The 17,671-nt window shown below is 34.3% G+C and overlaps 1 protein-coding gene across 10 annotated transcripts in view; it reads right to left on the reverse strand.

Annotated features, from left to right (window-relative positions):
- POT1 (protection of telomeres 1) overlaps positions 1–17,671 on the reverse strand; it is a 79,135-nt gene that overhangs the window by 31,530 nt on the left and 29,934 nt on the right. For all 10 annotated transcript variants that reach the window (XM_026510368.4, XM_026510344.4, XM_044388015.3 and 7 more), the window contains one exon: positions 2,346–2,476. In XM_026510368.4, coding sequence (XP_026366153.3) covers positions 2,346–2,476 — 131 coding nt within the window. The remainder of the gene's footprint in view (positions 1–2,345; positions 2,477–17,671) is intronic.

The following is a 17,671-nucleotide window of genomic DNA, read 5'->3' on the forward strand; positions in this document are numbered from 1 at the left end:
GTTAATTCCACTTAATCATTCTAACAATCCTTTGTGCTATCATTCATATTCTTCTACATATTTTATTAATTCCATCTTCCTAAATGTTACTATTTTTCTTATAAATAGTCATTTATCCTTTACTGAAATTATGGGAAGAAATACAAAACAGCATCTTTCACCATTTATTCACTATTTCCTTTTTGTTTGTTTGTTTTTGGTCATTTCTTAACCATCAAGTTTCTGGTTGGTAGCATTCGTTTTTGTCCTGAACACCATCCTTTAGCATTTACTTGTAGCAAAGATACGATGGCAGTGGATGCTTTCATTTTTGAAAAATATTTTCTCTGGATGCAAAATTCCAGGTGATCAATTTTCTATCACCACTTTAAATTTATCATTGCTTTGTTCCTCAAGTGCCATTATTTCTGATAAGAAATCAAAGATGGCTGGTATTACGGTTTCCTATGTGGAATGTGTTATTTCTCTGCCAGCTCATTTCAAGTTCTTTTTTCAAATCTTTTTCAATGGTTTCACAGTGATTTCTTCAGGTGTGCTTTTCTTTGTGGTGCCCTGCATGGAGTGCACTGAGTTTCTAAAATCTGTAAGTCAATGTTTTCCATCAAATTTGGAAAAATTCTGGTCATTTCTATTCATTTCTATAAGTATTTTTGTCTCTCATATACACGGTTTTCTTGTGCATCTCAAATGACATGTTTCACACTTTGATATCATTCCACAGGTCCCCAAAGCTCTTGTCAATCTTTCATTTATCCTTGTTCTTCAGATTAGATAACTTCTATTGATCTATGTTCAAATAAACATAATATAGCTAATCTATTTAGCCTATCCAGTAAATTTTTCATTAATAAAAATATTTATATATATTCACTAAAAGATATGTGTTAGACTGTTTATAGCAGCATAACACCCTCAAACTGAATGTCCCACAGAATATATAAATTCTGATGCATTCACACACTTACCAATGAAAATGAACAAAGTGAAATTATATGCAGTAATGTGGCTGAATCACACAAGCACAAGCCATACATTAAAAAACAAAACGTATAGTCTATTCTCTTTAAAACAAATAGAACTGAGAGATGCATATCCTACTTCAGTTAAACAACAGCAAGAATAACAACTAAAAACATCAGGAGGGAACAGTACACTGAAACAACAGTGTGTGAGAAATAAGTTATCTTTTGAAGTTGGGATAAATTCGCTATGATGATAATATCTCTATTTCCTTTTTAACTTTACACAAATATTCTCTACTACTCTTCTATTCTCAGGGTAAGGCATAAGAGATCAAGTAAGGTAATTCTCACCAAAACTAAGAACAGAACACACCCAGAATATTCTGTTCATTTATGAGCATCACACTGACCATGAGGGACACAGATAAACTGAAGCATTATAAGAAAAAAGACAACCAAGATAATGAAAGAGCTTCATGGAAACCCATATAACAAGAGGAAAAGATGAAGGACTGAAATGTTTAAAACCTAAGGGACTGAAAATATTACTTAATTTTTTTAAAAAAATTACATACTATTTAATAGCTTTACCTTCATATTAAAGGTTTCCTTACATTTAATTGTTTGACTGATAGCATAATTTTAAAAGTACCAAAATATCTATTCATGGGGGCGCCTGGGTGGCACAGCGGTTAAGCATCTGCCTTCGGCTCAGGGCGTGATCCCAGCGTTATGGGATCGAGCCCCACATCAGGCTCCTCCGCTATGAGCCTGCTTCTTCTTCTCCCACTCCCCTGCCTGTGTTCCCTCTCTCGCTGGCTGTCTCTATCTCTGTCAAATAAATAAATAAAATCTTAAAAAAAAAAAATCTATTCATGTTTTAATACATTTTTCATAAATGAAGATCAACTTACTTTGATTTTATACTTAATATCTCAATGCTTTCACCATACTTGAATTAACACAACAAATGGAAAAATAATATAAACTCTCGATCACTGTATAATTATTTTATAAAAGAGTGAAAAAAATATAAATAAAAAGCCCTGTTGGCCTAGGGCTTTTTTTTTTTTTTTTAACCCAGCTCTACATGAAAACCTTTAAAGCATCAATCTACATTCAGAAGTGAGAAGACAGAATGCAACTAGTCTTAATTACGCCATCTAATAAATTTCTTGTGGAAGGAAGGCAGTTTGTCCAAATGAAGAGGTTTCCTAATATTAATTATTTGAAGTCTGGTATTATTTACATTTCTTCTTGTCTCTTGAAATGCTTGATGCTTTGTTCTACCACAGCAACCACACAATTAGGGCTAACTAGTACTAGTGAAAAATACAGAGTTCTCTTCAAACAGATATGAGTTCTGGACAGTACGAATTATACCTTCAGCCTATGAAAGCGAACAATATCTCCATTTTTATAAATTATTGGAAGGGCTTCATAATTTCCACTAAAGAGCAGGCAGGTTAACTTTACATTTGTCTGGTCCACAATTGTTACAACTGAGCAATAATCTGGAAAACACAAAAATATTGTACCTTTTAGTATTTCAAAGCATTTGACAAAATAAGAATACGGTTGAATTCAAAACACCAAACAAACTCTTATCCCTCCTTTTAATTAAGCCTTCTGAGAACAGGATCAAAACACAGAGACAGTTTCTTGGCTCTCAAAATGCATTGCCAAATTATACTGCAAGAGTGTTCCACAAAAATTAATTTTAGAAAGTTTAGTAAAACAAAAATAAAATTCTTAATATAAATTACCTGGAGGGGCGGTTAACTTTTGTATTACTTCAAAGTTTAGAAATTATGAAGCAGATAAACCTATTCAAATAAAATATAATTTATAAAATAAACAATTAAAATTAGGGTGGAAACAAAGACTAGAATATATTTGAAGCAAATGTGATGAAGAGTCAATATACTGCATAAAGATTCTATGAAAACTGCTTATGAAACCCAGGACTTCACACTGACTATAAAATTCAAAGGAACAAACAGTTCATAGAAAATTATATTAACAACAAAGTCAAAAGAAAAAAATGAGGATTTGCTACTTTCATAGAGAAGATTACATATTAGAACATGAAACATATACACTTTAAATTTAATTGCTGGGTTGCTATGAAAATGAAAACTTCAAATACTGGTGGTAGTAAAAACTGTAATAGATGTTGCCTTTTGATATGCATATTTCAGGAAGTTACACACTGAGAAAATGTGTTGACTTCCAGTCCTACCCATTACCCTAGTAATTACAATATCAAGATAGAAAAGAATAAACCCAGAACAGTGAAAGAAGAGAGGAGAGGGGAGTGGAGTAGCAGGGGAGAAGACAGCAATATGTTTCAGGAAGACAGGAAAACAAAGGGTTAGGGATAAAATGAACAGGGGAGACAATCCAGAAGATACTATAAAGTGGCTACAATAAAGATGGGAGTCACTGGGATAAGGGTGGCAGTGAAACGTAGAGCCAAAATCAAGGTTAATTAAAAGTTTACACACAGAACAACTGTTTCAATAACCACCCATCCTGACCTCTACTGCCAGAAAAATGATTTCAGATTGGGAGGCAGAGTATTTAAACCAACCACTTCCAGGAACACAGGCTGTTTTCCAAGGACATTTCACTGATTAACCAGGAAGTGCTAAGGCTTCCAGTGTGGGGGTTACCACCCAGAATAAATCCCTCTGCATTATCACAATAGGGGGCCTACAGCCAGATGGGCACTCTCTTTCCACCCACACTACAGTGACATTGTCAATCAACATGCCATATGAAAATTCTATTTGTCTCTCAGATTTCCCATTGAAGGAGGAGATCAAATAGGAAAAGAAAGGACAAAGCTGGAGGTATCACAATCTCAGGCTTCAAGATGTACTACAAAGCTGTAGTAATCCAAAAAGTATGGAAAAACAAAGTACTTATACACAAAGCAAACAAGATGAGTGTCTATCACCTAAAATAAATCATACCTACATTTTTAAATGTAAAGACAGTCAACAATTACCAGATATAGAGCAAAAATAGAAGGAAGGAAGGAAGGTAGGTAGGAAGGATGGAAAGAAGGAAGGACAACGGAAAGTGTTGGGGAGAGAAAGAGGTGGAGCAGAAGAGAGCAGGAGTGGAAGGATAGGGGGAAAGGAATAGGAGGGGAAAAGGAGGAAAGGAGGGGAGGAGAGAGTGAAGGTAGGAGGGAGGAAAAGAAATCTGATTCCATGAGGAGGGGAAATAATTTTAGAGAACATTAAAAAAACTTAAAATCAAAACCTCAGTAAGTATCTTTAAAGAGTAAATAATATTACATTCTCTTTTCTTAATACATTGGTAGGATCCACTGGAACCAAATTTGTATTCTGAGTTTCCCTTTTCAGTAGCTCTGTTTGTGAGGAGTACTGTTTCCTGACATTTTTTTTCTCTTAGCAGTCTTACAAAATATCAAAGATCAATTTTACTTATTTTTAACAGAATGACATATTCTTTTTCTTGCAGTTATCATATGGCTCTATTGTACCCTTCTATAAACCTAAGATGCACTATGTGTATATATATATACACACACACACACAAGAGAGTAGCAGTCTTGGCTGCACACACAATTGCATCTACACTCCGGCCTTTTCTTAAAAACCAACAGAAAGAGGGACACATACGCCACTTGCAATGCACACATTCCTTCTCCAGGCCCTTCCTCCTCCTCATTCCCCCAGAAGTATCTGTGTCAGGTTCAGAGTTGGGGTAGAAATGGACTGCCGAGAGACAAAAGCAACCGCGGGGGATGCCCAAAGAGCATCACAACAGTGTGTGTGTCCCAAGTGTGTAAGTGCACGCTCAGAATTCTGAGTGGGTAAATGGGACGGCTCCATGTGCTGTACAGCTCTACATGTGTAGAAGAGGGCACTCCCCGGCTGCATCAGGGCTTCACTGACAAGCCTGAAATCGCCACACTTGCAAGTGGTCATATAAGTGACTCTATGTGGATGAACATGGCATCTCCTTAAATGGAGCATATTTGTGCACCACTGATCTGAGCTATCATATCAATGCTAAGTCCCTGTTCCTTACTCTTTTTCTCTTGGCTTATAATTTTCTCTTTTGAAAGTATCACCCACAACTTTTAGCAAGTTTAAGCCAAAGAGACTCATCATGAGTTCAAATCCTTTAATATAATAAGATTTTACTAACCAAGAAAGAAGGAAACAAAAATTCAGATTCAAGAAAACCAGTGGCATTAAAAAAAACAAAACAAAACAAAAACCTGTCCATGGGTGCCTGGGTGCGTCATACTCCTGATTTTGGCTCAGATCGTGATCTTGGGGTCCTGAGATTGAGCCCCGGTCAGGATCCGTCCTCAGCAGGTCATATGCTTGGGATACTCTCCCTCTCCCTCTGCGCCCCCCCCCCGGACCCCTGCACACAGATGCAGGCGCTCTCTCTCTCTCAAATAAATAAAATCTTTAAAAATCTGTCCAATAACTTGCTCTCAATAACAAAAACAAATAACAATCTAAATGAAATATTAAATACTTTTCAGGTTCTTTCAATTAGTATGGTTCATGACTAGAAACCAAGCTACCCATTTTAACAAATACTAACGAGGCAAACTGCTAAATGTTTTATTTTACTGCTTCAAGGAAGTGACGTGTCTTACCAAATAAATAATACATTAAAAATGGCTACATAAAATAATAAAAATACTTACTTTCCCCATGCCTCATTTTAACTCATTCCCAAATAGAGGAAAAATAACTTGTGAAATTACAAACAACTTACAAGTTCATATTTTAACAATAAAGTTACAAAACTGAAAGATAATAGTCCATTTTCTTGACAGCTAACACCAGCAGGAAAGATAGGAAAAGTAGAAAGAGCTTTCACAAATCAGTATTCTCACCTTACCTACCAAAATGGTACATTTAGGTGCTAATGTAATATAAAAATAAATATAAATTACTTAAACTGTATTTTAAAATATTAAAATATATATTTAAACTTGATAAAGTCTTGACTTTAATGTTTTAGTCAGACTTCATATGTAAACTACTGACAAAGTATTCACTTTAACTCTTAAATTCATGTAACTTGATATAAAACTGGAAAAGATAACAAATGATAAATTAAGTCCCATATTCTGCAATCTTGAGTAATTCACCTAATTTCATCAGCATGATTAAGTGTAAATTGCCTTGGAGTTTTATAAGGGAAAGCTGGTAATTCATCTAATCAAAGAAGCATGCATGTATAAATTATACAATTCACAAAAAAATTTCTCCATGAAAGTTGTTTCACCTCATTTTTATCTACTATAGCACTGTTTATAAATCAATCAGTATTTCAGCAAGTTTCCATTTGTATAAAAGTTTATTACTGAAACACACGGGTAAAAAACATGAAAGCAAATCATTGAATCAAGACAATATTATATACTACAATCTTACTAATTTTATAAGGAAACTTAACTACTTATAGTAGCATTCGCTTTATTATGCTGGTGTGAAATTACATAAATTTCCCCTCATGTTTTAATTATGTTGAAAAAGGTAATGAAAGGAAGGAAAGAGAAGAAAGCATATATATATGCATATATATATATATATATATATGCTTATATATAACATATATATGTTATATATGTATATATATGTATGTGTGTGTGTATATATATATGCATATATACAGATCAAACACAGATTAGAGGGCTGTCTGCATGGCTCAGTTAAATGTCCGACATGATTTCGGCTCTGGTCATGATCTCATGGGTCCTGAGACTGAGCCCCGCGTCTAGCTCCATGCTCAGAGGGGAGTCTGCTTAAGATTTCTCCCTCTGACCCTCCGTGCACTTGCGCTCATTCTCTCTAAAATAAATAAATAAATAAATCTAAAAAAAAAAAAAAAAACCCACAGAATAGACAGACAAGTATGTAGGTTGATATTCTTTGAGTTCATAAATGTTATTCTGGAATTATGTCTGGAGCTTTACATTTTACTCCATGTACTGAGCAACCACCATAGATGTTACTCCTAGGTATAAGGATTTATAGTATACTTAGCAATGATCTCTATCTTCACAGAGCTTGTACTGAAAATAAGAAAGACAAAACAATTAGAATATTTTTTTAAATAACTATAAAAACATACTGATACTCGGCAATAAAAATAAATACATGCTACAACATGAATGAACCTCAAAATTGTTATGTTAAGTGAAAGAAGCCAGAAGCAAAGACCACATGCTGTATGAGTCTATCTATATGAAGTTCACAGAAGGGGATAGAGACAGAAAGCAAGTTAGTATGAATACTGCAGATGCATGCAACATATTCCTGCAAGTCTTAAAAAATACTAAAATGATAAATGAAGAACTAAAATACTGAGTTTAACAATAAGACTGTATTATTATATCTCCAAAAAGATCATGTGGAGATTGTAGCAAATACTCCAATGATTAAAAACTGGACATCTGAATAGTCCTCCTCTTAATTAAGGAGAACTATCACAGGGACACATATTGGGAGAAGAAAATTCATCTCAGGCTGTCTGTTAAGTGTTGCTCCATAGATCTTTATATACAGGTATATATATTATACGTGACTTATACATCACATTTAACAAATGATTTTGAAACAAGTGAGCTGCGAACAAAAGGATCATTTCACACTACATACAGAACAAAATTCCAGGCAATATATGCAATACCCGTTTTTAAAAATTTAAAAGAATTTTAAGAAAATACGGACTAATATTTTTCAGATCTTATAATGAATGGGTAAGCCTTTCTAAAAAAAATTATGACTCCAAATGTATGTTAAACATTTGTATTTCAAAGACCATCTATCTATATGTAGCACTAAAACTAAAATGCTGGGAAAAGCATCTTAACACGACAAAAAAAAAAAAAAGATTAATATCATCAATACATAAGAAGCCTCCAGAAATTGCTGGAAAAAAGACAACCAAACTGAAAAAGAGGCTATATTTTGATTTTCTCAATCATGATGTGTAAAGTGGAGGAAAATTAGTAAACTGAAATAGGAGAACTTAAAAATGCAGATGGAAATCAAAGCAATTTGTAACTTGAAAGTAATTTTTGTGAACCTAAATATTACTAGAATCCATTTGACCTGGGAAGTAATGTAGTAAAGCATTCCATTGATAGCCGCTTAAAACATTTTTTTCTGTAATAATTCTGAGTACATCATCTTTCAAAGACCAATTGCCAACTATATTATAGTTCTATCATATAAATAAGGTTACTGATTACATATATATTAAAAAATCAGTTTTACCATATACAGAAACCATAAATTAAGTAAAAAAAATACTTTTATGGTCTAGAATATAAACAAAGTGTACACCATGAAGTATCATAAGTCTTTAATAATGATCCCTGAAAAAGCCTGCTACAAGAGCGTAATATTATGTATCAATATTCTGCAGACATTCCATTGCTTAAAATTATATTTAAGTCAACTTCTTCAGCAGTTAGCTTTTGAAATTGAAAAGTTCACATTTTCATTATAAAAGTCTGACAACTGTTGTTGCAATTCCAAAGGCTATAATGTTGGCCTCTTCTTCCTCATCTATCAACATCCAATTTATCCTCAAAAGTTCAGCTCAAATGCAGTCTCTCTTAGAAGGCTTTCCCCTGTTAGCATTAATCTCCCCATTCTCACTCCCAAAGCACTCTGCTTGTTTCTTTAGTTATAGCATACAAATGTGACTAGCCAGTTGATTAAATTTAGGTCTTCCTCATCTCCCTCATGATCAACTCTTTGTGAGTCTATCACTTTATCACTATGGACAACAACTAAGTCCAGTACAATGCTATACAAGACTGGCAAAGAAATCATTTAACTGAATGAATAAAAGCATGTAACCTAAGTTTTAAGAAAGAATGAGGAAACAGTATTGATTTTTATGATCCATTAATGCAATTCAAATTATAAACTAATGAAACATAAGGGTAATTTTCTGAATTACCAGGTTAATAATTTCTTAGAGGGAAAGGTCATAAAAGACAGAGTCAGTCCTATGATATGAATTGAAAGCCAGATGGAGACCTCAAGCTTCATTACAATCATTCCTGAATATAAGCAAGCAAGCAATAAAGTTCAGTGACAGGGGAAGAAAGATCTTTCTCCACCTTCATTTTCCAAGTGGAAACCAACTTCTTACTGGTGTGGGCAAAACAGCAGGAAATAGTTTTGAAGAGAGGCTTAGTTCACCTTTCCAAAGCCTTAAAGAAGTAAGTAATGACTAAACATCCCCCGTAGATGCCTTCCAATCCTGAAAGATAGCCAAGCGCTTGTGAAGTCTCACCTCACTCAACTAGACATTATTCTTTAGCTCTTGGGAAACGGAAAACTCTATACCTGCCCAATCCACAACCTCCATCCTTTAGAATAGGTAAATCCATTGTTCAGCTTTAATAAATAAACTCAAAGGGACGGTATGTTTTACAATGAAGAATCTATCTTACATAGCCAACAATAAGTGGAAAAATAAAAGTGGAGTCTTATAAATTGAGGAAAGACTAAAAACAAAGTGAAATCATAAACAATTATAATCATACTATTGTAATTATTAAATGTCTTAAACATTCCTTGAGGGTAGAAACAGTGACATGTATCTTTGCATTTCCCAAGTCTAGAATAATATCTGGCATATAAAAAGTACTTGATAAATGCTTTTGAGTAAATGAGCAAATAAGTGAATGAAAAAACAAAACTATGTTTATTTTAAAAACCATACATTAAACCAAAATTGTATGTGTGGTTTTGATATTGGCTGAATATTCAAATAACATATGAACATACCATAGATTAGTAGTTTGCAATCTGGGGTTCACAGGAGGGGGGTGTGAACTTTTGATATGGTATGTTTAAGTCTTTGGGCATGCATGTGCATTTCTGTGGGGCAACCATAGCTGTCATCACATTTTCATATGGGTAAAGGACTCCTAAAGGGTTAAAACTTCCAAAGAGGTACACAATTCCAGACTTCAAGCTGTATTACCAAGCTGTAATCATTAAGACCATATGGTACTAGCACTAAAACAGACACACAAATCAATGGAACAGAATAGAGAACTCAGAAATCAACCCTCAACTCTATAGTCAACTAATCTCTGACAAAGCAGGAAAGAATATCCAATGGAAAAAATTCAGTCTTTTCAACAAATGGTGTTGGGAAAATTGGACAGCCACATGCAGAAGAATGAAACTGGATCCCTTTCTTACACCAGACACAAAAATACATTCAAAATGGATGAAAGACCTAAATGTGAGACATGAATCCATCAAAATCCTAGAGGAGAACACAGGAAGCAACCTCTTTGACCTAGGCCACAGCAACTTCTTACTAGACATGTCTCTGGAGGCAAGGGAAACAAGAGCAAAACAAAAGAAAACAAAAACAAAAACAAAACTGAACTACTGGGACACTTCATCAAGATGAAACCTTCTGCACAGCAAAGGAAACAATCAACAAAACTAAAAGGCAACCTATGGAATGGGAGAAGATATTTGCAAATGACATATCTGATAAAGGGCTAGTATCCAAAATTTATAAAGAACTTCTCAAACTCCACACCAAAAGCCAAAAAATCCGGTCAAGAAATGGCAGAATCTGGGCAACTAATCTTTGATAAAGCAGGAAAAAACATCCGGTGGAAAAAAGACAGTCTCTTCAATAAATGGTGCTGGGAAAATTGGACAGCTACATGCAAAAGAATGAAACTTGACCACTCTCTCACACCATACACAAAGATAAATTCCAAATGGATGAAAGACCTCGATGTGAGACAGGAATCCATCAAAATCCTAGAGGAGAACATAGGCAGCAATCTCTACGACATCGGCCAAAGCAACCTTTTTCATGACACATCTCCAAAGGCAAGAGAAACAAAAGATAAAATGAACTTGTGGGACTTCATCAAGATAAAAAGCTTCTGCACAGCCAAGGAAACAGTCAAAAAAACTAAGAGGCAGCCCACGGAATGGGAGAATATATTTGCTATGATGCTACAGATAAAAGACTGGTATCCAAGATCTACAAAGAACTTCTCAAACTCAATACACGAGAAACAAATAAATCAAAAAATGGGCAGAAGATATGAACAGACACTTTTCCAATGATGACATACAAATGGCTAACAGACACATGAAAAAATGTTCAAAATCATTAGCTATCAGGGAAATTCAAATCAAAACCACACTAAGATACCACCTTACGCCAGTTAGAATGGCAAAAATTGACAAGGCAAGAAACAACAATTGTTGGAGAGGATGTGGAGAAAGGGGATCCCTCCTACATTGTTGGTGGGAATGCAAGTTGGTACAGCCACTCTGGAAAACAGTGTGGAGGTCCCTTAAAAAGTTAAAAATTGAGCTACCCTATGACCCAGCCGTTGCACTACTGGGTATCTACCCCAAAGATACAGACGTAGTGAAGAGAAGGGCCATATGCACCCCAATGTTCATAGCAGCATTGTCCACAATAGTCAAATCATGGAAGGAACCGAGATGCCCTTCAACAGATGACTGGATTAAGAAGCTGTGGTCCATATATACAATGGAATATTACTCAGCTATCAGAAAGAACGAGTTCTCAACATTTGCTGCAACATGGACGGCACTGGAGGAGATAAGCTAAGTGAAATAAATCAAGCAGAGAAAGACAATTATCATATGATTTCTCTCATCTATGGAACATAAGAACTAGGAAGACCGGTAGGGGAAGAAAGGGATAAAGAAAGGGGGGGGGGTAATCAGAAGGGGGAATGAAGCACGAGAGACTATGGACTATGAGAAACAAACTGAGGGCTTCAGAGGGGAGGGGGGTGGGGGAATGGGATAGACTGGTGATGGGTAGTAAGGAGGGCACATATTGCATGGTGCACTGGGTGTTATACGCAACTAATGAATCATCGAACTTTACATCAGAAACCAGGGATGTACTGTATGGTGACTAACATAATAAAAAAACATTAAAATTTAAAAAAAAATTTAAAAAAAAGAAATGGGCAGAAGACATGAACAGACATTTCTCCAAAGAAGACATACAGATGGCTAACAAACACATGAAAAAAATGCCCAATATCACTCATTATCAGGGAAATACAAATCAAAACCACCATGAGATACCACCTACCACCAGTCAGGGGGGCTAAAATTAACAAATCAAGAAATAACATAAGTTGGCAATGATGCAGAGAAAGGGGAACCCTCTTACACTCCTGGTGGGAATGCAAGCTGGTGCAGCAACTCTGGAAAACAGTATGGAAGTTCCTCAAAAAGTTGAAAATAGAGCTACCCTACAACCTAGAAATTGCACTACTAGATATGTATCCAAAGGATACAAAAATAGTGATTTGAAGGGGCACATGCACCCTGATGTTTATAGCAGCATGAGCAATAACTAAATTATGGAAAGAACCCAAGTGTCCATCAACTGATGAATGGAGAAAGAAGCTGTACGTATATGCATACACACACACACACACACACACACACACACACACACACAATGGAATACTGCTCAGCCACCAAAAAGAATGAAATCTTGCCATTTGCAAAAATGTGGATGGAGCTAGAGTATATTATGCTAAGCAAAATAAGCCAGAGAAAGACAAATACCATATGAGTTCACATATGTGGAATTTAGGAAACAAACCAGATGAACATAGAGGAAGGAAGGGGAAAAAAAGAAAAAATAGAAAAGAAAAAGAAAAATAGATAAGGAGGCAAACCATAAAAGACTCTTAACTTTAGAGAACAAACTGAGGGTTTGTTCTGGAAGGGAGGAGCGTGAAAAGATGGGGTAATTGGATGATGCGCATTAAGGAAGGTACTTGATGTAATGAGCACTGGGTGTTAAATGCAACCGATGAAGCACTAAATTCTACCCCTGAGACTAATAATACATACTATATGTTAACTAACTTGAATTTACATAAAATCTAAAAACCAAAACCAAAACCAAAAAACTTCCAAATGCATTATCAATTTTAAAATATAAAAAAATATAATTCAATATACATGTAATTTTACATCATACTAGATGCTTTAATCTCTCTTTGATGAATCAGAAGTGTCTTGGATCTTATGGAACACCAATGAGTTATGAATTATTCAGTAATTAATAAATTCTTTTTAATGTGGAATATGGAGTTTGTTACACTTTAAAAAATTAAAAGACACTACATATCATTTAATATGCAACCAATATTACTCATACAAAACAATCAAACAATAATGCTACATGACATTAATGTATGTACGCCAAATCATTCTCCTAAGTGAAAATATTTTTACACAGCCAAAAATAGCGTTCTAGAGTTAGCTGGGATGTTCTACAGACAGGAAAAGAAAAACTTCTAGGGCCCTATATCCTAGCACCCTATCCAAAGAACTAAAAGAAAACAAAATAGATGGGGTCTCTCAAAAGTCCAATGTTTTGGATACTGCTCTAAGAAATTTGATTAGAATGCTCAGTTTGTGGCTCAAACAGGTATCCTTTTATAAGATAATGAACAGCAAAAGAAAAAAACTGCTTCTTGAAACACTGTAACATCTAAAACTGTTCAAGTTTAATCAAACTGCTTTCCAAAAACGGAGAATTTTAACAGGAGGCAGGTATGAAAACCAAATAATTTTGGAATGTGACACATTCCTAAGGTAAGCTAGGGAGCCACAGACAATGCACCACGTTATGTGGCACAAAAAGGATGAGAACTGTAGGATCCCAGAGTTTGAGGAAAGGGAAAAAAAGGGGGGAGTAGAGGTGGACAGTCAAAAACGATGTAAGTATTTTGGCTATCCTCTCCCTTCCTCTGGACTCAAATATTAGAAAAGTAAGCACCAACGGGGTTCCCTCTACTCCTCGCATTTGCTCATAGAGCGAGCAGGCATTATGATATTAATAACAAGCAAGCACGAGCCACATACTAGTAAGTCTGGAAGTGTTTTATGGCCTGCTTACATTTATCTTATTTAGCAAGAACAGACAGTAAGAACACAGTAAATGTGTCTCAAGTTCAAAAAAATTGTAGGCTATTTCTTAAAATCTGAGACAAAGCTAATATTAAACTTCTTCACAGGTATTAACTAAAAAAATATGATCAATGTTATCTGTGTAAGGCAAAAAACTTACATACTTAACTCTGTCTAGACAGCTCTCTGAAGCAAAAGTAAATGTGAAGCTTTCAAAGATAATTGCTATCAAATCTCAAAATCCTAAGGCAGCAATGATCTTGGGGTATTAGGTACCCCTGATGAATCATTATCAAAATCAATTTTGATGATACAATGATCTTTTACTAAATATTGTTTCTATAACCTTTGAGAAATTCTCGGTTTTCATGATGAATCTTAGCACAACTGAATAAGAATGTATCTATCTATTGTCTTTTTAACAACAGGAGTGATAGACTTCTACAGTAAAAAACTACATCTTCTCCAAAGCTTGGGAAATAAGCATTTGCTACCAGAAACAAGACAGCAGCATGCTATAGGTCATATGTAATCACTATTAGTATGAAGAGGAAAGTCTACAAGAAAAATTTTAGTCAAGAAGTACAAATGCTAGAGTGTACCAAATAGCTTCAGTGGCACTGAATTTAACATTTATAAAATAAATTTTAGTGAAAAATTCTAGCTAATGATATAGAACAGAATAAACTTCTTTCCATTTACCTAAATTTGAGCTACATAAAGGTAAATTTCCTCCACATAACTAGTTATGTACATCTGGATAAAATATTTAAGATTGTGCTCCCATATTTGCAAAGTAATATTGCCTTATGTAATACAAAAAAGGCACAGCTGTGGATTGTTCTGTACATTTATTCTGGTACATCTCAGTGGTAATACTAATGAAGTTGATCCTTCCTTCAACATGAAAAGTGCTATTTGTCTGACTCTCCTACAGCATATTGAAGGATGAGTTCTATCAGTAGAAATAAAAAAGTATAAGTAAAGTTACATAATAGATAATTTTAAAACTTTACCATCTTGTCAGCAGTAAAGACATCTCACTATATTTTAAAATATACTTTAGAGTTTCAATGAATATGTTGTGATAAAATTGATGACATTCATTTTAATTTAGTATCTCACAAGAAATAGAGAAATATATTATCATTGTAATAACAGATGGTTTACTACTACTCATGAATTTTTTTATTAAGGGACTGGATCCAACTAAACATATCTGATAGAGATATAAAATACATATGAATGTATAATAAAAATTATAGTTCCCCAAGGCTTTCTTTATATACACATGATTTAATAACACTGTCAGAAGAAAACATGATTACGCTGTCTAGTAACAACTTAAAATTAATACCGAGTCATCAATGTTTTAAAAACAGCTATCATTTTATCCTATACTACTATCATTTGTTATTTTTTAATACATTTGCTGATTAATTTAGTAAAAACTTTCAGTGACAAGAATTAGCAATGTATAAAGTACGAAAAGTTTTAAAATTCTGTCTTCTACCAAGTCAGATGGAAATAATTGGCAGTAATGTAGCTTATTCCTAAATTCAGCAGGCTAGTCAGAGCCACCAGATAACACTCACAACTGGAAGAGGATCATAGTGAACACACCTTTATAGCAAATTTACAGAATGTTAAGATTCAGGGGGCAATAAACCTGATGATGCAAATGAACCAGCAAGATGAAAGTATGCAAGTGTGTGTTGAACAGTATGATAGCGTGGAGAATGTAGACTGTGGGAAGAAGTGAAGTCAAATGAAAATATATGAGAAATAAACACTTATATAGTAACTTCTCTGCTTCACCATTACTGTTTAACATTCCCTTTCTGCTAAAACAGAAATCACCAGAGTTTTCAAGAAAACATCCCTCTGCAGCCTTCAGACTTAGTTACCACCTATTTCAAATTTCTCTGGATTTCAGTCTTCACACAGTCACTTTCAGAGTAAGTCTCTACATTCTGCATTAACAAAATCCTCTGACCACATGAAAATAAGATGCTCCTCTCACCCCCCCAACTAAAGAGAACACTTCAAGTTCACTCCACAATAATAAAATTTACGTATGTATAATTTAATAAAATATTTTTTAAAATATAAACTCTATGAGAACATCTTTGTGTTTCTAGCAGGAGCCACGGCAGCTGGCAAGCAGTGGATAAAGACAGTATTTCATCAACAATACCGTTTTGCATTTTTAAGATCTCTAAAATATGGTTACATCTTAAAATTCACAGTGAAGCATAACTTAATTTGCAGAGCTTTTCTTGATGACACAAACATAATGGTGCCTTTTATAAACTCTGTTTCAGGTTAGATTAAATAGATCAATAACTGTTAAATTTAGTTGAACTGAATTAAACCAAGGTAAGGGTGTATGGTTCCACTCAAAGCAACAAGGAATTCTGATTATTACATCAATGTAATCTTGTACCTCTTGCCACCCTTCAGCAATTCTTTGTTGCTTTGAGTGGAACCATGCTCTAAGACAGTCTGTATATTTGTATGTGAGAGAGCAATACAAAAATGAGAGGAATTACAAGTGATTGAAAAGTTTGAAAAATAAAAATATGTGTTTGTATTTCCTTTAGGAGAGCGCATGTAGCATAGCCAAGGAAAAACTACTGGAATTCTGGTGGAGGCTGCTGGGAAAAGTTTCTTTATACATAAGAAAGCGACCTAAGTAAAGGTGGTTTTTTCCATATTCTGGATTTTGTGGTGTCTAGGTATAGCTTCTGGAACTCCTGCAGCCATCTGTAACCATAAGAGTAGAGTGGCGAAATGGAAGAGAACTTAGATTCTTGAAGATACTGTTGAGTCATTAAATTAACCAATCCTGGAGTCTACCTTGCATTTGAACTTCCTGTCATTTGGGATAATAAATTATTCTAAGTCAAAAAAAAAAAAAAAAGGTAAGGGTATATGGTCGGTTTACTATATTAACTCTCAGAAAACTGAAATTCATGTTTTTTGATTCTTTCCTATGTCAGTCTGTTTAAAAGCTCAAATTATTATATAAAATTAGTAGGTTACACCTCAATTATCTTTAAAAACAACCAAAATACTATGCCTTTTGACTGAGGTGTCTAATTTTTTTATATTTGAAATAATTATTGATAGGAAAGGACTTACTACTGCCATTGTGCTGTTTTCTGTCTTTTAGCACTTTTGTCCTCCTTCGTATTTCATTTAATTTTTTTTTTTTTTTATGTAGTGACATACTCTGATTCCTTTCTCATTTCCTTTTATGTATCTTCTGTAGGTATTTTCTTTGTGGTTACCATGGAGTTTACATAAGACATCCTATTTTAAGCTGATAAATACTATATATAAAAACTATACTTCTACTCCTTACATACTTTGTTATTAATGTTATAATTTGTATCTTTTCATACTGTGTATTCATTAACATATTCACAGGTAGTTATTTTTTATACTTTGGTCTTTTTAAGTTCTACACCGGAATTAAAAGTGATTTATATACCACCATTATAGCACTAAAACATTCTATATTTGTCTATATATTTACCTTTCCTAGCCTATTTCATACTTTCATATGCTGTCATGTTGCAGTTTAGCATCCTTTTCTTAATTTAGTCTTCAGAATCTGAAGACCATACTTATTTTAAAATGAAAATGGCCAAAAAATGTGCATCCGTGTTGTTTGGCAATTATAAATCAGAACTGAGGGGTAAACCTGGG

This window comes from Ursus arctos, unplaced genomic scaffold (genome assembly GCF_023065955.2).
Source record: "Ursus arctos isolate Adak ecotype North America unplaced genomic scaffold, UrsArc2.0 scaffold_3, whole genome shotgun sequence".
In the NCBI taxonomy this organism is placed as follows: domain Eukaryota; kingdom Metazoa; phylum Chordata; class Mammalia; order Carnivora; family Ursidae; genus Ursus; species Ursus arctos.